A 24,946-nucleotide genomic window follows, 5' to 3' on the forward strand; every position below is an offset into this window, starting at 1 on the left:
TTCCCTTCCCTTCCCTTCCCTTCCCTTCCCTTCCCTTCCCTTCCCTTCCCTTCCCTTCCCTTCCCTTCCCTTCCCTTCCCTTCCCTTCCCTTCCCTTCCCTTCCCTTCCCTTTCTTTCTGCTGTTTTATGTGATTTACAGGATCTTTCTCTAGGGCTTGTTTGGAGTTTTTTGTTTTGTTTTATTATTTTTTTCTGCAGTGGTCAATAGATATCACCCAAGGAAACAAGTGGCTCTCTAATATTTGCTCTGCTTTAATACAAGTGCATAAAAAACCTTCCACTGGTCCATTTCTCCATCAGCCTGCATATCGTGATGCTCCCTCATGGATCTGAGTAGCCTCACTGCTGGAAATGAAAATGTATCTGTCTTCAAATTCCATAAATAAAGTGCATTTAGGGGCCTGTGGCCGTTATCAGTTTGTCCTGAGGGAATTAATGTAAGAAACCCCACCAATTTTCCACTCTGAAAATATGAGATATGCATGTAAATTCTCAACTGCTGAACTCCCACTCTCCTTTGCAAAGAATAAGTTTTGTGTTGGATTTTTTTTTTTATTTTACTGGAATAATACAAAAGGGAAAAGACAAATGATGTGATCTCCCTTGGCTGAATCTCCAGCAAGGGCAAATTTGCAGAGCTCAGAAAAAAAGTCAGTCTGAATTTAATCTGAGGAACCTGATCTTTGTTTACAGCAAACTGTTGGCTTTGTCTTCAGCAAGGCTGGAAATGTAAGTGGTTCATCATTATTATGCCATCCAGATAAGACAGCAATGAAACTATATCAAAACCTATCCCTAAACCCACAAAAAAATAAATAAAACAATAACTGAAGTGTTCAGTTCAATCCTTCTACCACATTTGTTGTTTTGACTGTTGTTTTTTGCAGGGTGTTCTCCAGGGAGAGAAGGAAAGGGAAAGATAAATTATGGGAATGCCAAGAGGGAAGGGCATTAACCTAAAGAAATCAGTGTGAAAAACTAAAACTACTAAGGAGGCCTCTTGAGTCTGGTGGGGAAAAAAAAAAACAAACAAACCAGAAATAATGAAGTCAAATCCAGTCTGCAAAATGGTGCAATTTTTCCCACACTGTGAACAATTTGTAGATGTAACAAAGCCACGTGTGGTGAGTTTTCCATCAGAAATGACCAATTAGTGGGACAGAACACAGCCTGAATGAGTCAAACCAATAGTTACTGAAGAAATCTGAGTGGGTGGTTCCACAGAGCCCTTTGAGCCTGACCATCTCCACATCCAAGTGCTCAAAGCCCCAGATGACAAACACCCGAGCAGCTGCCTCGTTTTAATCCATTTAAGCCAATAGGATGATTCAGTTACGTATAATTACAATTAAAAAGCTACAGAAATACTTTATGAGGCAGAGGGAGGAAGTGGGTTTGGTCTTCTCATAGTATCTTGAGCAAAAAAAAAAAAAGTATATTGTGTCTGTGAGTGGCAATCACACCCCTCTAGAAAATTCAAGGTCCTTGCAGTGTTTTTTGGGGTTTTTTTGTTTCTTTTTTGTTGTTGTTGTTGTTGTTTTGTTTTGTCTTTTTTTTTTCTTACTGGAAAGTCCCATAAAAATCCCCTTTTTGAAGAAGTTTGTCTAAGGATTCTCCATGAGCCAAGTCACTCGCATTGTGCCTAGAAACAAATCTAACAGAACGGGACACCTGGGAAGAGGAGAAGGAGTGAGGGACGTTTACAAAGCCACCAGTGCTGAGTTTCCTTGGTGTGGGACCTTGTTCAGGTTCTGGGTTTAAAGGTGATTTAAACCTGTCCCATTTAGTCATAGAAACAAGCCTTGCTTGTCAACTTAGGGTTTCTGCCCAATGAAAGCAGGTTGATTTTTTTCACCCAAGCAGCAAGACTTTTCTTTCCCCTAGGAGTGAGTTTCTCCATAAAGCAGGACCAAGGAACTCAAGGATGCCACTCATCACTCTGCAATCATCACCCAGCGCTGCCTCACACCATGATTCAGTGATGCTCATCACATCTATTTTGCCTGCACAGGTCCTGAAATGCTTATAGCCACATTCTCAGGCACTGTGGCCCATAGAAGTGCTCAATAAATTAACTTTTTGAGGTGTTTGTTCATGTTGAACTCAATGGCAATCCGAATCTCTTTGAGTTTAAAATGGTGGAGAGTTAACACCACACCTGAAACGTCCCAAACTAGGTAAAATGAAGTGAAAATGCAGTAAAGCCTATCAAAAATTATTTTTTTATTACATATACCTTTTCCTGTGTTGGAGTTCCTACTTGATTTAAGCATTGACACATTTGTTGGTGGAGAGCTTAATGTTTTTTTGTGTGACTGGAGCACAAAACATCATTTAAAGTCTTCTTACTGCAGCAGGTTATCTCAAATTGAGGACTTTGGTGCCTTCATCAGAAATGCTGGGAGAGGTTTCTATTTATTTGGATTTTATAGCCCTAAATCTGTTCTGGAAGGGGGGTGTCTTTACCCTCTCATTCCCTGAAGGAATCGAGTGTGGTACTTTCTCTTCTAACGCAACACTTTTATTGCTTTGAGTTTGCCCTGTTCTAAACCAGAGTAGCAGTGAGAGCATTCAGCAAATTGTTTGTTCAAATCTCTCCCCAGACTGAATGAGCTCAAGGCCACATCCAGCCATTACACACACAACCTTCAGTGAATTTTGTATAAATTCCTGAGTAAGTGAATTAACACCGGGTCTCCCAAGCCGAGCTTTATCCTGCAAGTTCAAAGCACAAATTTAACTCAAGCCAGCCTAACCTAACCCAACCAACCCTACAGGAACACAGTGGATTTTATAACATTCTTTCCTAACAAATGAATGCTAGGAGAGGCATTTTGTGTCAGTGTTTTTAGACTGTGACCTAAAAAGTTGTCTGAGATGCTGGTTCAAGACTGGTGCAGACTTTGCAAGGGGTATGCTCAGCCTAATGTGGTGGAGACAGATTTGTCCCACATAATTTTATAACTGTAATGTATCATCCAGCCATTCACCCTGAGCTGGCAATTAACTCAAAAATCTTCTGATGGGGAGAAACACAAAAATGCTGTAGCCGTGGGGCTACCTGAAAGCGCAGGCATTCTGGATTCTGCAGGAAAAATCTGTATTTACACACAGAAATGTTTCTGGATGGATGAGAAGCAAACGCTTCTCACTCTGCTCTCTGCAACTGTGCCTCAGTTCCTGACCCAGCAAAATCCAGTGCTAGCTCCCACAGGGATGAGAGCTTGGTTCACACTCCATGACCTGTCCTGTCTTGGCTCCTCTGCCAATTGGCACTGACAATTAATCTGTGGCAATTTATTCCAGTTTCCATGGCTTTCTACCCATTCATGGACCTTCACAAGAAAATCCCATTCCAAGAATACAGATCCTGGTGAATCACAGGGAGGTAGAATCACACAGGGACATTCCAAAGGGAACGAATCATGCTTCACAGAGTTCTTGGGAAAAGCTGAGAGGAGGCTGTTCTGGGTTTCAGCTGAAGGATGCTCAAGCAGAAAGGTCTTTGGAACACCAGGGACAGGACTCAAGGTAAGGATACAGGAAAGCTAACAAGCAAGGAAGAAACTGGGTGGATGAAAAAGAAAAGAGAATATGTTTTTCTGGTGCTGTATGACATAAAAAAACAGGTCCAGAGTGATCTGCTGGAGTGCTGTCCCTAATCCCCTGCTATTATCAGCAAGCAGCTCATCTAGTGCTCTGAATTTACTATGGAGGGTTCCTGTTTTTCCTTTTCTTTTTTTCCCCTGGATAACTTCTGATCACATCTCTTCATATTGGTGATTTCAATTTCCTGCTTAAATTTATTCATGACTGGTGTCCTCTTACGTCAGCGTGGCCTTCAGATAAACAGCCCTTCTCCCTCCTTAATGTTTGCTCCAGCTGATAACACTGAGTTTGAAAGGCAAAAAAAAAAAAAAATAACCCAGCTCCTTTATTCCCCTTATTTATCATCCCAGTAGGGAAATCTCACAGTTGCAGACAGCGAGTGTGGGATACTGATTCAGATGAAAAATGGATGATGATGTCTGCACATAGATTTCCTGCCTAAAGTCCTGCAGGCATCTGGTCACTGGAGTCCAGAGAATCACCCACATGCAGGTGCCCCCTCCCAAAGGATTGAACAGAATTCCAGACTTCAAGGAACAGATTAATTAGAGCCCACTATCTATGGATGCGCTTCACACACACAGCTCAGCTGTAGTAGTTACGTCACAGATAACTCAAATTAGTTATGTGAATTTGGATCTGACTCCCATCCTCACTGAAGGAAAACGTTATATTGAATCCCTAAGCACAAATCTCCTTTGACCAGGATATCCAAGAAATTAGCATGTGGCTGGGACATGGACACAGGACTGACAGGAGCCCCAAAATCCTGTACAGCCTCACTCGTGGGTTTGACCTGATAAAATACTTACGGTTCAAAAAGACCTCTAAAACCGTCAAGTACAGCTTCAGAAAGGACCAGATATAAAACACAAATATATACATGCTGGACTCTGATAATCAATTTATTCCTTCTCCATATAAGCAAATGGCAACAATCATGGATTATTTTTTCCTTTTCAAATGAGGAAATGATTTGAAATCTTCCTGAAGTAATGCCTCACGTGCATTTGCGAGGTAATTTTTGGTGCATTGTTTAAGAGGGGCAACAAAATGAGGTGGAAATTTCAAAGTTACTTACTGTACTCACGAAGCAGTGCTCAGACTCCCCACTTTCAAACAGGATGACATCCTTTATGAAGACTGCAATGGCTCTCATGATGAAGGACATGAAGAGGTGCATGTGAATGTAATTTCGAGTACAGTGTAGTTTTCTGTTGGGAAGAAATGAAACATTTCTGAATAACAAATCTCAAAACCACTATTTTTGTATTTACATGTTTCTTCTACCATGACATAGAGTCCCAACTGAGCATTAGAAGCCCTGAGATAGGCTCTGGTCTGATGAACATCACCACAAATCCATTTAAGCCTCTCTAATTCCACAGAACGTGGCAACCTGCAGCAGTACTCCTGCTTTTTCAATCCTCAGAAATCAGGAAAAAATGCAGGATGACAGAAAACAGGTCCATCCCACTGCTCTCCACTGGAAAATAAATGTTTTTGACTGAGCAGACTGTGCTCATGATAAACATTCTGTTTTCTACAGAATGTTTCTGCTGCAATAATTCTTTTCAAAGTGAAATGTCTCTTCGAGCAGGCAAATAAATTCTTAGCATCTGTTGCCAGAATTAACACATATTACAGGGTTTCTGGAGCAATATGAACTACATTTTCACTTTAAAATTACCGGTTGTTAGTGATACTGAGAACTACATCAGAGTTTTTCTATCCCTTGCCTGCCAATATTTTGAAGACAAATTTTGATATCAAGTAGGAGCTTTTTTTCAAGAGAGACTTTACATCAGCTAAAGTGAAAGCCCTAATAGTCTGGAAATGGGTACTTTGTGCAGACACCAGAACCACACCAGACCTCACTCAGCAGCACAATCAAATTACCACCTCTTAACCAGCCACTGTGCACTGGCAGAGGTTGTGCTCCTAATCTCCGATGCTGGCAAAATAATGGGGCTGAGCTGAGTCCTCTGTGCCTGCAGGCAAAGGCAAGTCAAGTTAAGCTGTTTCCCAGGGAGGAAAAACTGGAACCTCAAGGGTTTCAGCAGCCTGGCTGGCACCTTGTACCTGGTGGAGGTGATTTGGATGTGCCTGATTGACTCCTCTATTGTAAGAGGAGTGGAGAGAAGTGCAAAGTTCCTGAAGGGTGTGAGAGTTGCCCTAGAAAACATGCTGTGCTTTACATGAGGAGATGGAACCTCATCCAAAGGGCTCTTCCACTTCACACAGGTCTGCTTTTTGCTGACCTCCCTTTTCATAAGTAAATTTGTAATACATATTACATATATGCAGACTTCTTCATTGGAGGCGCCCAAATTTAGATGCCTGAATCTATTGCAAACAACAGAGAGCAAGAATAAATCAATTTTCTGCAATCTGGGATGCTAATGCCACTTGATGAGCTGCAGACTGTTTGCCCATCCACCCATGAGGCCCTGGGTCTCCTGAATGCCACACTTGTGCATATCTCAGGGACACCAGCAATTTTAAACAGCCCTTGCCATAGACTGACAGCAGGAAGTGTTTTTGGAAAAGACTTTGTGAGGAAACATGGTGCCCAGAGAAATTGTGGATGTTCCATGCCTGGTAGTGTCCAAGGCCAGGTTGGATGGAACTTGGAGCAATCTGGGATAGTGGAAGGTCTCTGCCCATGGCAGGGGATCATCATTAAAATCCTTTCCAACACAAACCATTTTGGGATTTTGTGATCCTGGATATTTTTGGGTACCATTTTGAATACCTACTTTAGGTAGAAATTCCATAGTATCCATATAGAGCATTCTGCCTAGGACTCTATGGACAGGAGCTCCCTAACAGAGATCCATCACAGAACAATCTGCCTTTGGTGAGATGAATCCACCTAAATAATTGGATTTGGGTTACAACTCTCACACAAAGTTCACAAATCACACACCAGAACACAGTGACACTGAAAGGTGGAGGAACCTTCCTTCCCAGTGTGGGAAAGGGATTTGTGGAGAGTTCTTAGAGCCTGACAGAAGGCTCACACAGTGTGCATCTGTACGCAGACTTGGAGATAAGAAATGCTGGCTTAGAAATGCCATGGAATAGGACAGATATTGTTGAGAGAGAAATGGAGCTAGAAAAGAGTTTCAAAGGATGGCTTTGCAAATAAGACTAGGTACTTTGGAGAAATAGAACTATGAAAGATGCATTGTAGTAGAACCCACGAGAGGTGATTTGAGATTAATTGCTTTAAGGCATTTCACAGCATTACATGATAAAAGTTGATCTAAGAAACACTTGTATTGTAATTAGGAAATAGTTGGCTTCTGATTGTGATGGCGTGATTTATAACATCTGTATTGTCTCACCCTTCATACGAGACTGAAAAGGGAATAAAAGTTTTTTAAAATGCCTCCCATTTGCCCCATCTCTGGGTCAGAAAAGGGCAAAACCCGACACCCTATTTCAGATTGACAGAAATCTTGGGCATCTTCCTGTAACACTCATAGCCTGTACAGCTATATAAATGACCAGCCTTTGACCCCGTGCCTTTTTCTGCTCGTGGTCTTACCTGAAGAGACACAGAATGATCATGGCAGCCGTGAGGGCAATGAGGGATAGGGTGTGGCCGATGGTGTAGCCGGTCTTCACCGTTCCATAAAATGCCGTTTGCTGGTGTGAAAGAAAGAAAACAGGGCTTTCAAAGAGCTCCAAAACACACTCCTAAACACAGCATCACTGACTGCTGGGACAAGGAAATCATCCTTCTCCATTCTCTTGAAACACCTCTGACTCCTTCCCGCTTCAAAATCCCACCCCGTAACGCGAGCGACTCAATCACCGCGGCTGTCAGCGCGGAGAACACCTCTGGCTGCAGCAGGGCTTGGAACGCTCCAAACCCAGGGTAAAGTCACACAAGGGAAAGGTTCCTGCTGGAAGGAGACTGATCTGACACCTGCAGAGACAGCGACAGCCTAAAACCTCGTGGAACAAGAGTGACCGATGTCAGCTAAAGAGCGCGCGGCACTGGGTCTGACGTGGTGAGTGCGGTGAGATGGATTTAATTAAGGAGGTCTGAGGGCAGAACTGGGAAATTGGGTTGCTTCTGTGGAATTTACACTGTGTTTAGGCAAGTAAAAATGTAAAATGTTCTCACTGTAAACTCAGAAATACATGTTAAGTTGAAATTTGTTCACGGTTTTTCTCTTTGACAGCAGAGGGGGAATCTCTGAGCACGGAGCACCGCAGGGCTTAGATACAACAGGGGGTCCCAGTCTAAATAAAATGGGCAAATAAGCTCTCCAAAGCTGTCTAGCAACACTCTAAATCAATAGGTTTTGATTTTAAGCTTTAAAAAAAAAAGAAGGAAGAAAGAATCAAGAGGTAAAATTATTTAGACGTTTAGCGATAAAGAAAATATGCTGTTTTTATGAGAATCTAACTCAGTTTACAGAAAATTTTATTTTTTTCCAGGTCTTGGTTGACCCTCCTCTGCCCTCCTTGTCACCATCTTCTAAAAACAACCTAAACAACCAAAACCACAAAGAGCAGGTTAGACAGAAAATCTAAGCCTCAACTTTGTTTGGAGAAATGCTCTTCCATAACATTGAGAGCTGGCATTTTGAGGTGCTATTTTCACAGGCTTTGACAAGTATTTGGTACTTGACAGAACCAGTGAGGCTGGGATGAGTTGCAATCCTTTAGCATTTGCACAGGCCAGCTTGGAGGGGTGTTAAAACAAGAGAGTTTTCAGAGATAAAACTGGTTGTATCTTCAACCACAGATCTCAGAGGCGGCTAAAGCACCGTGTCCTCACAGCCACATCACTGAGAGCTTTGGGTCACTCTGAATAGATAATTCAAGGGTTTCAGGACACTTTATCTGCCTGGTCTTGCCTAGATAAATCTCTGCAGGTGGGGCCTCACCTGATTGGGGCAGAGGGGCAGAATTCCCCCTTTCCCTGATGCCCTGGCTGTGGGATCAGCCCAGGATACAATTGTATTTCTGGTCAGCACATGTCCAGCCTCTCATCCACCAAGACCCCCAAGATAAAGTCTTCTTTCCAGCCTTCCTGGAGTTTGGGATCCCAAAGGCAGCTCTGACTTTTCTAATTAAAGCAGTCAACCTCCCTCATGTTGATTTTGTCTTTCTCTATTATCTCTATTTTTGATGGCACCAGAGCAGAACTGTTCCAGGAAAGACTTGGCCAGCGGAAGGAAGGAGCTCATGGTAGGGGACTGTAGGAGGAAGAGGTTGTCCCACACTTCATTTAGGAGAGCAGAGAAAAGTAGGACCTCTGCTTCTTAGAGTTATTCCCAGGAGCAAGTTATGAACAGAAAATTCCTGGTTATATTCAACAAGCAATTCCCTGCTTTCCCCCATCATATTTTATGGTGACTAATCCTTCCTGTGCAGGGAGGGATGGTTCTGCACTCAGCTTTAATGCAGGTTGTGGGGTCATCTCTGCTCTGGAAACAGCACATAATGACTTCTCACTCTTCACTGCACTTGCTAATGACAATTGGTTCCTGTTTTAGAGATCTCAAAGCAGAGAATTTGACCCAGGATCATAAATGGAATTGAAATTTCACTCAGGGTCCAGACTATAAAATATTCTTATTATAAAAGGAAGGGATGCAGATAAGTGAAGCCAGGATGGCTGACTGATTTACAGAATGAAATCAGGCAACTTCATCATTTTCCCTTTGACTTCTAAAAGCTTCTGCTTAATTTCACAGGAGTGTGATAATAACAATTATTTGAGGTAGGTGCTAAATTGAGATTAACTGAGATTTATTTTCCTTGGTTTCTATTCAGTAACCTCAACATTTGTCCCTTGGTTGGCAATGGGAAGCATTTACAATTTTGAGAGAAATGGAAGAGAAAAACTGATATAAAGTCTTTCAGGGGCCAAGTGTTCTGGGGTTCATGTCATCCAGCCCAAAGCCATCGGGGTTCCCTCGAGAGTAAATGAGAAGAAATTTTTTGGAGAGAAATGTGGGCTGAACTGACCTCTGGAGGTGTCACTTTATTTCACCATCTTCAGGCAGAACCTACAGAGACCCTGGGGTGGCCTCTCTGAGCAGATGGAAGCACACCAGGGAGAAGAGCATCCCATCTGGGAGAGGAGCAGGATAACAACCCCACTCCCCATTTGCTAGTGCACCACTTTCAAAGGTGAGCTTGGAGAAGGGCTCATCACCACTGTATGAACCCCAAGAACAGCACTTTGGTGCCTACATCATCTGCTACTTTAGGGACTGCCAGAATTCACAGCTAAACCCTTATACACTGCCCTTATTTATTTTTTATTGTTTTTTTCCTGGTTGTTTCTGACCTCAGACCAAAAGTTCATGAAGTGTTTTACTCCTGGAAGCTTATCAGTCTTTCCTGGACCTCATGTCCTGTACAGCCTGCTGGTTTTTTTTCTACTCCCTTTACTTCTTGCTCCCCAAACTCACTGCCAATTTAACAACAACAAAACAAAAATCTATTCTTCTTCACAGGCTGCTACTGCATGTTCACCCCCCTCAGCCAATTTTCACACAAACTGGACTTTAACAACAGGAAAAAAAACCTGTGGAAATCAAAGGAAAATAATTAAGAAAGAATTAAAAGAACACAATAGAGGTTCTCCTGGTAGCACGGCACTCTGGCAACGCTGCACTTTGGCAACACTGCAATCCATTGGGTGGCCAGAGCATGTCCCAGGAATTCCCAAACCCCCTGTGCAGCAGGAACACAAAGCAGAGCTCTGGATGGGGGTCCACAGCAGAGCTGGGACAATGGTTTTTGCAGGCACACAGCTCAGTCTGAGGGATGGACACTGAGATGTGAAGTGCTGGCTGACCCTGAAGGCAGGCTAAGGCTCTCTTCAGCACAGCCCTGAAGTTGTTTGTGCACCTCTCCCTTTACTGTTTTCTGTTTCCTTTCACACTCAGAGCTGGCTCAGTTCTGCTCAGATCCCCCTTAACTCTTTGAGTGCCTTGGCAGCGTGTGACTGTGCACAGAGACCTCTCACCATATCATGTCACAGAACCCCAGAATGCTTTGGGTCAGAAGGGACCTTAAAAATCATCTCATTCCACCCCCTGTCCTGGGCAGGAACACCTTCCACTATTCCCAGGGTGCTCCAAGGCCTGTCCAACCTGGCCTTGGACACCTCCCAGGATGAGACAGCCACAGCTTCTCTGGTCAACCTGTGCCAGGGCCTCAGCATCCTCAGAGTGAGGCATTTCCTCCCAATATCTCATCTAAACCTGCCCTCCTTCAGCTTAGCACCATTCCCCCTTGTCCCATCACTCCATTCTCTTGTGACAAACCCCTCTCCAGCCTTTTGTAAGCCTCCTTTCAGTACTGGAAATATGTGTTAATTAATTATTGAGAGCCATATGTCCAACATTCACTAAAACTGAGGTATGTCTTAAACAACAACAAAAAAAGCATGGGCAGAGGTTTAATATAAACACATTAACATATTATATACAAATATAAATACTGCAACATATGATTGCAGTAAAATATAACTTTTCCTGCATAAGCTTTTTCTTGTTGACTGTGGGACTGGTACAGGTGATTAGTTTAGATTAAATGCTGAACTTTGAGTTAGGTGAGGTGAATCTTGTTCTTAACATTTGTCATCCTCTTTAGACTTTACTCTCCATGTCGCAGCACTCAGCAAACCAATAACAAACTCCTTCCTGTGGAATGACAGAACTGTCTACACTAATTATACCTAGGTCAGCTATTGCTAACACAATTTATACACGAACAAATCCCAGAGAACTTCTGGATTTTCTATCAAAATTTAGTAATTTCCATGAAAATATGTGTTCCCCACAGTGATCTAGATATTTAGCTGCTCGAGATCTGCAAAGCAGCAAAACATAATTTTTACCCCTTAAGTGCTTTTGATGCTTATGTTGCCATAGAAAGACTGGATTCACAATATCTACCTAAGCATAAATATAAACGTGGAGGGCTTTTTTCAAAGTGTACTGTGGAAAATAAAACACCTGAAGTTATGTGTGGGCATCACATAGACAATGGTCTGATCTTCTCAGGTCCTGGAAATTTTTGGATGTCCCATCTGACATCCTGGAAATTTTGGATGTCCCACCCCTGGAAGAGTTCAAGGGGAGGTGTAGAACAACCTGGTCTAGTGGAAGGTGTCCCTGGCCATGGCAGGGACTGGAATAAGATGATCCTGAAGTTCCCCTCCACCCCAAGCCATTCCCTAATTCTATGGATCTATGACATCAAAGGGAAGATCATTTCCTTGACCAAACCTTTGAACTCTGCTTCTGAGGATCTTCCAGAGGATCCTTCCCTCTTGAGGAATCAGAATGGGAAAAATTAGGCATGGGAGGATCATACAATTGTGATATTGATCCCTGTTAAATCTTGATGTCCACCCATGCAGGCTTACAAACCTCTTCCCCCGGAGTGCTGTTGGAATCATATCCACAAGCCACAGTGTAGGGTGCAGGGTACACATCTGACCAGCCCTGGCTTGTACAATTCCTGGTCACATTCCCTGGAAGAAAGAGAAAAAACCCTAATTTAAAAAGAAACCTTCAGCTCACTGTTGAAACAACTTCTGCCTTTTGTGGTATAAACACCAAAGCACAATTCTTGTAACACTTAGAGTAAAACTCTCGCACTTTTTCCCTGTTGCCAATTTTTCATATTACATAGAAATCATAAATGGGAGGCATCCATTTTGTTTTAAAGTCCGGGCATCAGTAAAAAAAGTACGTTTTGATACAGAGGTGCACAAGAAAACATCTCTTCTAATGGTACTGCCAGTTGTACCCAGACCTTCGGTTGCTGGCACTGCACCAGTATTGTTTGAATGTTTTATTGTCACATTGACTTTGTTCCTGGAAAATTTTTATCTAAACAGAGCAATGAAGTATTTATGCCTTTCACTCTGCCTGTGAGAAGCCAGGACAGGGATAGATAAAGGGCTCTTTTCACACGATGCAGATAAGGCTGGGGGTCTGGGAACTAAATCCAGCCCTCCACGCCCAGACCTACAACTGAGCCCTGATCAAATGCGATTCTTGGGAAGTGTACTGCACTCTTATTTGTGAACAAAACACTTCAAAAATTTGCCTGTGAAGGGAGAAAATCCACACACTGACAACCTGTATTGCCTGTTTTAACTTGTATACTACAGGGCAGGAAGATTTCCTGGACTGTCAAACTCGTTGAGTGCCTGGAGCATCTGACCAGCTAAAAAGAGCATTAATTAACACAAGAACATCTCACTCCTTCAGCCAAGCTGTCAAAACTGAAGTTCATGTGGCTCTTTGGCAGTCAGAGCTGCCTGATCCATCCAGGATTGTAAGTGCAAAGCACTCCTCACGTTGTAAAACATCTCTGCTTCCTGTCCCAGCTGGACCTCAAACCCACATCAGCTTAATCCAGCAAAAGGAGGAGAGAGCAGCACTCAGGATAAGCCTTAGCCCAAGAGGTTTGTAGTCTAAAAGGCCAAGACACGTGTTGGTCAAACAATAACAAAGCAGAAATACACCCAACAGCACATTGTAAATTCCCCACCCTGCCCACCTCACACAGATCCCATTTTTGGGGCATTCCACTGGTGACATTCACCACACAAAACTGGAAAACTGGTCAATACACCAGAATGAACAAACAGAAGTCAAACTTTGCTTCTTAATGGTGAAAAATGGCACCAGTGAAGCTCAAAGAGCCTTGCAAACATTTTCAATAATAGAGTTCTTTACACATAAGAGTAAGAAAACTCCTGTAAATGGGAGAAAATCAGATATGCAGCTGTGAGTCACAAAAATATTTGAGTATCACCTCCAGCAATTTCTGACACTTGAGTCAGAACACCTTCCCAGCCACGAGCCTGTTGTGCACTGAAATCAGGAGCAGACAATCCCCAGCCCAAAGACACTTTTCAAATCCCCCGTGACAGGTGGATTTTGACACTAAGACTTGCCCCTTTAATCTGTTTTTACAACAGATCTGGATATGGGAGGGCTCTCGAAGGTGCCTTTGTTCATTTTCACAGCTGCTCCAGGAGGAGCAAGGGCAGCTCAGCCCCATGGGCTGCTGTTCCCAGGCTTTCCCTGCGCGGCCACTGCTTTGCAGCTCTTTTCACCAGGCTTCATCTTGGGATCATAAAGGATCTTGTGCAAACAAATCAAGGATGTGTTCAGGGCTTTCAGGTTTTTTTGAGGTGTTATGCAATTTCTGTTATTTCTTCTTCATGACAATGGATCCCATTATCTGAACTTCACTGCTTCCCATTTCCTGCTCAAAACTCCTCCTCTCTGTTTGGGGATGGCTTGAGATTTCACGGTGGTTTCAAAATCTTTGTTTCTTATTCTCAGTGAGCTAAGGTGTGTTTCTATCAGCTTAATTTTCTCCTATTTCTTCTTTTCAATTGCACTTCCTCACAATTTAATGGTTATTTTAGAATCCTCACCTCTCTCAATACTTTCAAAACTTATCCAAATGCTTTGGCAGATGTGGAAACCAAGGTAGAGGGAAGAACAATGACAAAGCATCAGTGGGATTAAAACAAAAATTATAATAAAAATTACTCTGATTTTAGGGAAACTCACTTCCCAGAGAAGTTTTTCTACCACCCTTTGCTGCTCATGCCACTTTTAGGTGTGGAAATTCACACACACAGTATGATACAAGATACTTTCCAAAAACCTCTCATGTTCATCTGACATCTGAGAGGTACAAAAAGTACAAGGTTAGAAAACAAAGATTTTATCATACCACAGTTTGACTCAAGTAATGGATGATGTTACGCTTCAGAACAAATAACATCTCTAATTACTACTATTTAAAATATCACTTTCTATACTGAAAATGGGTGTAAAATTTGGGAAAGTGCCCCACAGGCTCAGCTTTCCTCTGAGGTTTACAGGCTCAAACCTAAATCTTTAGGTTAGACTGAAGTATTACACAGATTTTTATGTTCCAAAGTCAAATCCCAGCTCTGCCACAGATCCCTGAGGAAAATGAGCCAGTCCTTGTGGTCTCTTGGTTTTCCCAGACTTTGGTAATAAAGTTTAATTATTTGTCAATGGAAAGGCAAATTTTTCAAAGCACCAGAAATTATATTTGCCATTTTCCAGAGCTCTTTCTCACTAATTTGTGTAACACAAATTCTCCCTAAAATGAGCACCAATGGAGTACATTGAAAACCTGCAGTACATTGAAATCTGAGCACATTGAAAATGACAATATCAGGAAACACAAAGTTTCTGCACTTGGAATTTATCTCCAGCCTCTCAAAGTCCACTAGATTTGCCAAATTTTCCCATTTCCTATCAGACTGGAGGTAAAATTTTCAAACTGTACTCCTGGAGATTTAGTGAGAAAGGAGGCCAGGGGTTTATAAGTACATGTAATTAGCAATGCAGAGGGGAAGAGATTCACTGAGAGATGGGAAGCATCCCAGTGCCAGTAGGTTTGTGCTCCAGGCTCTCCTCTGGGTTGTGGAAAAAGAAGAGGCAAGTCTCTGATGAGAACAGACCCCTCATTCTCATGGTATTAGTTAGAACCATGAATTAATCTGGGTTTTTTGTGGGGTTTGTATTTAATTTGATCAATGTTACCTCTGTCAAGCTGCGTCTGTTCCTAAAAGCAATGAGATGAGGTTTTCAATTAAAAAAAATAATTGAAAAAGCCACGATTAACTCTCATTTATTTTAATAAGAACTTCATAATGCCTTGCAAGAGCTCATGAGTGTCCTGCTTTCACAGCATCCCAGAACGGCATGCAGATATTACTGCCACATGTCCAGTGCCCTGGAACTTCCTGCACCCCCTTTTTATGGCAAAACTCAATTTTCCTTTATTTTCCTTTCCCATTCCTGCACATTTCACTTCTAAGAATGAAGGTCCTGGTCCTTAATAAATACAGATAATTACCCCTTTCTTAACAATAACTATGTTCCCCTAGATTAGGCACCTTTTGTAAACTATTCGTTTCCTCATCCTAAAAATAGAGCTGTCAAATTTTAGGACAAAATTCTCATTAGATCTTTTGTTATTGTGATTATAGGATTCCAGGGAACATTTATGAGAAAAAGATGCACATTTTTGGGTAGAGGTGGAGGTGTAGCACCAATCCTTCAGAAGAGTGGGGCACAAGTCTTGTGACACCTCAGGTGCAAATAAATCATGGAATCACGGAATGGTTTAGGTTGGAAAAGCCCTCTAAGACCAGGTCCAACCATTAACCTCACACTGCCAAGGCCACCATTAAAACATGTCCCCAAGGGCCACATCCACACATTTTTTAACATTTCCAGGGTTGGTGATGCCCTTTCTGAGACTCCTTTCCTCCAGGTACATTTGAATTTTTAATATGAAGGCACATGTGGACAGCAGAGCACTGGAGCAGTTTGAGGGCTCTCAGTGAACTCCACAAAAACCACACTCAACTTCTTGGGTATTTTAATGACCATTGTAGCAAATAAATAATGGGTATGGATCATTTTGGGGTTCTTTAGAGTAGTGGTGATGTCTTCTTCTTATCTGCTGCTCTCTGCTCATCCCTATCCTCATTTTATTCAATTTTTGTCCCAGTTTCAGAAGCAGTGCAGAATAGAAAGTGTTCACAAAGGAGGGGAAAGGAGAGGGGAAATAAATTTAGAGCACTTGAGGAAAAAAGGAGTTTGGCAAGCCCAAATCTCAGATGGATCTCACCTCGCTGAGTGGGATTCCAGAGCTTGGTTGTGCCCATCCCCACCTCCTTAGGTCAATTAATCTCAGAGCTGAAGCTTAAAAACTGTCACTGCTAATTTAACTTGTGCATGGTGGACAATTTGCTTTTGGAGAAACTGTGAGACATAAATCCCTATTACAAATGTCATGTTCCACATATCCAAAGAGAGCTGGAATGCTCTGGTCAAGGGGGGGAAAGCAATGAACTTTAATAATGAAAAGTGCCAAAAATATTTTCATCCATCTCCCTCTCACGGCACTGATGAACGTCATGAAATAATGAAAATTTTCTGGATCTCTGAATGCCATAAAAAATTAATGTCAAATGACATCAGGACAGTTTAAGGTTTTTAAACACCATGAGATATTTTATCCTTTATTGACCATGAGATGGGATATTAGTCATTTGAAGAGCTTATTTTCCATGAGCAGGAAAATCACATTAACTCATTGTTTCCTGGTATATCACTCTTTTCCTGCTAAAAATACATTAAAAAGATTTTCTCTGGCTCACAACTTGATAAAAGCTTTCATGTTCCTGCAAAGGGATCAAAGAGTACAACACAAACATTACCCAGATGACTGAGTTCCTTGAAAGCTGCTCAATGTCACTCAGTGCTACAAAGGAAGAGTGGCTTTGCAACCTTTAATGGCATTAATTTTACAACAAATCCTATAAAACAGGAAGCAATCTTCCCCTCCCTTTATTTAAGACCATCACTACTTTCCCTGTTCATTAATTGTTGTACAAAGTGTCTGACTCAGAGAGAATCAAAGCTGCTGCTTCTGCTTTGGGAATGGCATCGGTTGCTCTGTTGGTGCTCTGCTGAAGAGAAATTAAATCCTGTTGGAAGACATTCCCATCTGCCACAGCCACTCCACAATCTTTTGATTGCAAATGGAGAGAAATAGGTGGTTTATGGATGGGATTAAACTCATCCTGGGGTGGGAATCTAAAAACCAGCCAATCTGTACCTCTGAGGAACCTGTTCCTTACCTCTGACTGTAAAACCAGCTCAGTTGACTTGTGGAAAACTCTAAAATCAGTTGATACAATTGCCAGTACAGGCTGGAAATTTGGCTTCCTGAATACAGGAATCTTAAATCCTTGTGGATTTTAGATCAAATGGTACCAGATGTTTATGGTTAAAGTCCTGAACGGAGCCCTCAGTGCCTGTGCTGTGGGTGCCTCTGTGAGTTCAGTACCTGCATTCCTAGTCCAGCCAACAGAAAATTCATCAGCAGAGCCCATGGCATCTCCAGAGCTGTTCAGGTACTTCCCCAGTGTCTTTAGCCAGTGCTGACCAGATATCTGTGGACATTAACGAGGTCCTGGACCAGTCTTGTACAGACACCTCTGCTTTACAAACAGCAGAGATTAAGAGTCCTGACTCTGCTTTCTCCAAAGAAACTCACCCTGTGCTTTACCAAACAAAAATGCTGTTGTTCATTTGATCACTGTAAATGGCCATTTCAAGTTCAGATGAATCTCTGGCCAAACCATACAATCATAACATCATAGAATGGATTGGTTAGAAAGGAAGTCAAAGCTCATCCCATTCCACCCCCTGTCCTGGGCAGGGATGCCTTCCACCGTCCCAAGTTGCTCCAAGCCCTCTCCAACCTGACCTTGGACACTTCCAGGGATCCAAGGGCAGCCACAGCCCTGTGCCAGGGTCTTCCCACCCTCAGAGGGAAGAATTTCTTCCTAAAATCTAGTCTAATCCAGCCCTCTGTCAGTTTAAAGCCATCCCCTCTTGTTCCACCACTCCATTAACCCTTGTACAAACCAGGCAGCTTTCCAGTGACTGGAATCCCTGGATGACAGCTGCAAAGAACCACACTAAACCAGAGGAAGTTCCTCCAAAGCAATGAGGAATTGGCCCAGAAGGCTGCTGACCTTGCCAGCTGCAAGGTTGGGTGACATTTGGTGAGGTCATGGCTCCCAGAAGAGCACACCTGGCCACAGGGGTGTGCAGGGAAGGGTCATGTCTGAGGCTCTTTCTTGGCTGGTCACACTGAGATGAGGGCACAGAGAGCCCAGGTGATGCTCTGAGTGCTCTGAGGGAGGTCTGGGCTTCTCCCAAAGTAGAAATCATTCACTACACAGAATCACAAAGTCACTCAGGTTGGAAAGGACCTCCAAGGTCACCAATTCCAAGCTGTGACTGATCCCCACCCTGTCCCCAGCCCAGAGCACTGAGTGCCACCTCCAGCCCTTCCTTGGACACCTCCAGGGATGGGCACTCCAAACCTCTCTGGACAGCCCCTTCTAACACCTGACCACTCTTTCCATGAAAAAAAAATAAAATATCCTGATGTCCAGCCTGAACCTCCCCTGGCACAGCTTGAGGCCATTTCCTCTTGTCCTGTCCCTTGTTCCCTGGGAGCAGAGCCCAGCCCTCACCCACACCAAGGTTTTTTGAGATACTCTGAAGTACCTGACAGGTCCAATGACACAGAAACTCTGGGGGATCTGCACCTTTCTGCAAGGGAACTTGGAGATCAGGATGTCCTGGGACATCTCAGAGAACAGCAGCTGCCCCTGAACAGGCAAATTTATTGAGTCTCATAAGCCCATCCTGGCACAAAATTAAAGATATCCCACTTTCCTTAGTTTAAGTCCAACATAGTCTCAATGATTCAGAAGGGGAAAAATATATAAAATGAAATCTTAGAGTCACTGAGGTTTAAAAAGACCTCTAAGAACATCAAGTCCAACACTGCCAGGTCCACACTAAACCATGTTCCTATTTTTGAACACTTCCCTGGACAATGACTCCACCACTTCCCTGGGCAGCCTGTTCCAGTGCTTGACCTCCATATATAACCAAATATACACAATATTTTCCTTGTTGCTCTGGTGGGACGATGTATTAGAAAGCATTTTCAAGAGTTTTTTCTTTGTGTTTAACTAACTCTGCCGGTTTATAAAACCCAGTGAGTGAATGCTGAGCTCGGGGGAGGGCGCAGAGCAGGAACAGCAGGAAATTATTCCAAATGCACAGGGGTCTTGTCCTGCAAGATGTGATAGCACAGCAGCATCTGCCTCCTCTCCCTGGCTGTTGGCACAGGAGTGATGAGCTACCAGGGAATTTTGGAAATGAGGAAGTCAGTGCTAGGATCAGGGATTCTGAATTTCCCTTCTGTGCCTGCAAAGAATTTTGGTGTGGCCTTGGGCAAGTCATGTGCTGGTTAATGAGTGCAGTGCCCAGGCCTGTTGAACAGGGATGATATTGTGTCCCTACCCCCATCCCTAACTCATCCTGTGTGTTTGCACTACCAGGCTTGAAAAATGGAGCTCAACGCAGAAGCTCCAATGCAAAAGAACTCAATTCTCTGTTCAGGCCTGCAGGGCTTCTATAATAAAAATAGTGAAAAATAACAATAAACTACCAGGAGACACAATCAGCCCTGTTGCTGCGTGGCCCCTTGAGACCTGAGTTTTAAACTAAAGCTTCTCAGAACACCCTGAACAGTGAGTTAAGCTACCTCCTCCATTAATCTCCCCTACCCATTATTTGGCAGGTTAATTCCTTGGCCTGTGGCCACATTTGTCATTCCAGAAGAAAAAAAAAAAACAACAACAAAAAAAAACCCCTTTATTACTTACAGTTCCAGCTTGTTTATTTTCTGTCAGAAACTTAATTAATGATTGTGCTAAACTGCTCATTTTGCACAACAAACACAACAGTTCCATGAGGTGATTCAATTTTCACTGCACAACATCCATATTATTGGATTTCACCAGGAGCCATTTCTGCATCCACAGTAGTGGTGCTGCAAGTGCAGGGAGGATGTGTTGATGTTTGGGAATTCGTGTATGTCTTGGAAACCTCCTTTACCTCGGGCTAAGAGCTGGTTTCTCCCTCCTCACTGAGACGTTCCCCCCGTGGAACGATGAGAAATCCCACTGGGAGTGAAGCTGTGGAGCTGTTTTGGGATTTGCTTACCCAGGAAGGAGGTCAGGAACCTGAAGTACTTGGGGCATGGCCGTACCACGACTTCTCCCACCTCTGCTTCGGGCCAGCATGTGATGTTGTCCCACTGTCTCCTGCAGCCTGGGAGAGAGAGAAAAGCAGATGGTGGAGAGCTCAGCGGTGCTGGATGCAGCAGAGCAGCTCTGCAAAGCTGCGTAGAGCCCCTCATCCCAGAACAGGCACCTTTTGCAATGAAACCCTGCAGAAATATTTCCTTTAAACCTGCAGCTTTAGCTCCCTCGGTCCCTAAAAGTCAGCGCTGTAATTTTCCAGAAGTCAGTATAGAAAAAACAGCAGATATGGGCAAAAAAAAAAAAAAAAAAAAAAAGAGGCAAATGAGTCTGGATACAAGAACAGTGTCTTCTCCTAGATTAAAAAGGCAGAAATTCCTAATTAAATATCTCTCTTCCTTGCACTTGTTGCATTGAAACACCTCATGTGGACCTGTGAGACATTCCTCCTCTGCTTCCTCCAAATGCCATCATCTTTTTCTTCCCATTGCAATGACTGTGCAGCTCTCACAGCAGGGAGGGGACACAGATGACAAACAAGGGATTAAGGACCCAAATCCCTTCACCACAAGCAGTTTTCTTCTTAAAAAGGGAAAAGGCACAAAACACTGCTGGAGGCTGAGCAGGGCCAGTGCTGGGGCCAGGAGATGATCCCTATGGAAGAGCGAGGGAAGGTGGCACATCCTGAGCTATCCAAGCTAGGAATGAAGGAATAACCAACAAGGGAGAAAACACAAGGTTTTGTCAAAATGAGGCATTGCTGAAGATTTTCTGGGTAGAATAAAAGCTTTCGTGGAAAGAAAAAAAAAAAAGAAATAAAAATGCCATGTCCTTTCCACAAATTTATAATGCTCTGATTTTGCCCTTTTATTTCTCAAAAGGCATTAATAATACCCCGTTCATGCTGCATTGTTGGATCATGTAACATTAACGCTGAAGCCAAAAGGAGTTGGCAGATCTGAATTAAAAATAATAACAATTAAAAAAAAATAAGAATCAAACACATTTTTACATCGACACGTTTCCATTTAAGAGTTCTTTGAAGAATTTTGACATTTTCTTCCCTGCTTTATATTTCCAAGAGCCAGGAACTTCAGTTGCTGTCTGGATGAGACGGATGGGTTGTCAGCAGAGCTCCCTTTTTCCAGCACCTCTGCTCTCAGCTATTTGCCACACCCCATTAAATGGAAACGCTCCCCCAAATGTGACTCACACACTGCTGAGGTCAACAGCCCCACACAAGAGAGACTGGGCTGTGAAGAACAAAGTGGTGAGAAAATGTTGAGGAAATACTTCTCACATGCCAGCAAAGGAAAACCCCTGTGAGGCTGCACTTGTTGGTAATTACACCCTGCTCTGAAATTCCTCCTTTAAATCATCTTTTACTCCTTGAGCTGAAGGAAGGGCTGGTCTCATCCCCAGCCTGTGCAGAGCAAGGCAGATCTGTCTCAGATCAGTAGAGAGCACACAGAAGTGCTTTGAAGCTGAAAAAGAGCCCTTAGCTCACTTTCAAAGTGATTTCACAGATTTCCCCCCCCCCTCTTGTTTCATGAACAAACTGAACTTTTCAAACGAAGTCCTGAGCTGAGTTTATCAGAGTCTGAAAAATGGAATAACTGATGGAATCTCCTTCACTCAGCTCTCCTGCAGAGTTCATTAGAAGTCAGGTTTCAGGTGCCCAGCTCAATTCTCACAGCCTCACACTTATCTCCCCCCAAACAGCCAGCAGCTCCAAAAGTGCCAGGATATTAAAGATTCCAAGGAAAATGATTCTATATATATATTTCACGTTCTACAGTCTTTTCCTCCACCAGCTGCAATAAATTAGAGTGCAACCATTACCTCATGATAGGTTATAATACAAAATAAAAGCTATCTGATAGCATCAGATGGCTTTTTAAATGCCCTGAATTATGCACTCTGAGAGTTTAGGTGATCTGTATCTTTTTTTTCTGTTGACATTTTTCAGCTCCACCTGTGATGTGTGAAGAAAGCTTCTAGGTGCTCATTTTTGTTTCAAAAGCTTTTTTTTCTCTTTTTTTTTCTGGTTAAAGGAAACTTAAACTTGCAAGTCACATAAGGTGTATTTTTACAAATTATTGCTTCTGTAAACACACCTTGTATCTGCCCATTAGCTCTTAAAACACCAAACTTCCTCATTGCTGCCCCAGACACGCTGAAAATATTTCTGCAATAAATAATAAAGAAGGAAATGGAAACCAGAACTCTGGCTGGCAGTGCCTGGCATCACAGGATCAGTGAATCTTGGAATGGTTTGGGCTGGAATGGGCCCTAAGGAACATCTCATTCCAACTGCCTGCCACCATCCCAGGCTGCTCCAATCCCAATGTCCAACCTGGCCTTGGGCACTTCCAGGGATCCAGGGGCAGCCACAGCTCCTCTGGGCCTAACAGCTCTGTGTCTAAATATCTGCAGTCCAGGAAAATCAGCAATTTTAGTGAGTAGAAGAGAATAAGTGGAGTTTAAAGAGCTGACATAATTGGAGATTGATACCTGCAGAATGCTTTACATGCACAGTCCGATGCTGTAATCATCCCATCACAGCTTCAGGTATAACTTTGTGCTCTTCCATCTGACCCAGCACACAGACAACCTTTATCAAGGAGCCTTCCAGAAACTGTTTGTTTTTTTTTTTTTTTTTTTTTTTCCTCCCAAACTGATAGAGTTTATCCTGGAAAAATTCTGGGTTTGGGAGGTTGGCAGGCAAAAACCTGTGTGGGGGCAGAAGAAGTTGCACTGTGCCTTGAAAGAGAGAAATCCCTCTCTTCCCTCTGGCATCACTTAGATATAGCAAAGATGACAAGTTTGGCCCGATCATGTCTCGTTTGGGGATTGATAAGTGCTTCCCCATCAATTAATTATAAATGTTGTCTTCTACCTGGCACTCAGTGCGTGCAGGGAGGATGCAAAGGAATTTATCAATCCTCACCCGGTGCCAGTGAGTTAAAAACACACCTAAGCCTCCATTTCCATCAAAAGAACTGCTCTGCTCATGTGCCTGTCCCAAAAAAACCCAAAAAAACCCCGTGGGATGCACACTGCCAAGGGCTGTGCTTTGCCTTGGGAAGGATCCCAGGTGAATCTGGAGGAGCTGTATAAAAATAAGTGTGTGGCTTTTCTGAGTCAGCAGCACTTACCACCTCTTTGGGTGTCTCAGGTGCAGTCTTTAACTCTTGTCATTAGAAAAACAAACTTAAAAGAACTAAATAAATATTTTTTTTTTAAAAAAAAGAGTTTTTATTTTTTTTTTTCCATTTTAATTATTTTAACTGCGACTCCCACACCCTCAGCTTTGCCCTTCCTTGCCAAACCATGAAGTGCTTCTCTGGAGCTGAATATCTTCTCCTGCAGGGCTGCAGGGAGAAATCCTTCATGCTTCTAAAGAAGTTGGAGCTCAGATCCCTCTGTCCAGCAGCTCAGCCTTCCTCTCTGCAAGCCAAATACCCCACAAGCTAGCCAAGGGCTGCACCAGCCTCACTCAGAGCCCTCCTCGAAGAGGTTCTGGCTCAGAAGTAGCTGAAGATCGGTGACACAAGGGTGGCTGCAGAGCAATAGGAGGCCCCAGCACACCTTTCCCACTGTCTCTGCTAAAAGGGGATCGGAGCTCTCATCTCCTCTCCCTTTAAAAGTTTAATAGACACCAAACAGGTCAATTCTCAGCGAGACACACTGGTTTGCAGAACTGGCAGACTGGAGCATAAAAACCTATTTATTGGAGTCATATCTACATTTACAGCAAATCGTGGTCAAAGCTTATCTAGGAAGCAGCAGAGAACTCTCCCTTATGAATAAACATGAATTCCAGAGCTTTGGCACAGCCCTGAGATGGGATTTGGTTTGGCTGAGGACAGAAAGGAACGGCAGCAGGGTGGTACCAGGCACTGTGTGAAGCCAGGTGAACTCCCAGTTCAGGGAAAAGCCCTTTCAGCACATCAGCCTTTCACTGAATCATGGGATCATATAGTTTGGAAAAGACTCCCAAGGCAATTGAAGCCAACCTTTGACCAAACACCACCCCCCAAATCCTCACAACAAATTCTCTCTAATGCACGTGGGATCACCCCAGGTCTCTCCTGAAAGACATCCCCAAGCATTTTGCTCTTGGAATCCCTGTTCAGATGCAGAAATGCTCATTTGACAGCTGGGATGTCTCAGGAGCTCCCAGTACCCGCAGGGATAACAGCAAGGAAAAGGCACAGCTCAGTTAAGCCAGGCTGAGCTATCCCAGGGCACCATCACAGCCTGGTGTTTTGCAATAAATTCTCATTTTCGCTCCAAATTTCATACCAGCAGGCAGTTTCCAAGCTCTCAGGACCGTAAACAGCCATGGGGTGACATTTATTGTCCCCCTGACTAGCCCAGCCCTGCTGCTCACCCGTGGCTTGCCTGTTACAAGCATCTCATTACAACCAATTATCACTGCATCAATCTCCCTGTCCCAGCTGAGCACTGATCTCTTGCCTGATTGAAGGAAACAGACTCCAAAAGATGGTGCCTGCAACAATCCCTAACTCAGCACCACCCAGGCAGTTTGAATTTGATCTCAGTGGAGGAAAAACCCACCTTGGGTTTTCAGCCGTGGGTCACTACTGCCATCACAGACTCCAGAGAGCAGA

General features: G+C 43.3%; 1 protein-coding gene across 2 annotated transcripts in view; it reads right to left on the reverse strand.

The window, feature by feature from the left end:
* VIPR1 (vasoactive intestinal peptide receptor 1) overlaps window positions 1-24,946 on the reverse strand; it is a 58,562-nt gene that overhangs the window by 23,592 nt on the left and 10,024 nt on the right. The window contains exons 2-5 of one of the 2 annotated variants that reach the window (XM_062493380.1): window positions 20,272-20,379; window positions 12,025-12,128; window positions 7,164-7,264; window positions 4,692-4,824 (exon numbers count right to left, since the gene is read on the reverse strand). In XM_062493380.1, the coding sequence (XP_062349364.1) occupies window positions 4,692-4,824; window positions 7,164-7,264; window positions 12,025-12,128; window positions 20,272-20,379 (446 nt within the window). The remainder of the gene's footprint in view (window positions 1-4,691; window positions 4,825-7,163; window positions 7,265-12,024; window positions 12,129-20,271; window positions 20,380-24,946) is intronic. The other variant, XM_062493389.1, reaches the window with a different exon arrangement.

Source organism: Cinclus cinclus, chromosome 1, assembly GCF_963662255.1.
Source record: "Cinclus cinclus chromosome 1, bCinCin1.1, whole genome shotgun sequence".
Lineage (NCBI taxonomy): Eukaryota > Metazoa > Chordata > Aves > Passeriformes > Cinclidae > Cinclus > Cinclus cinclus.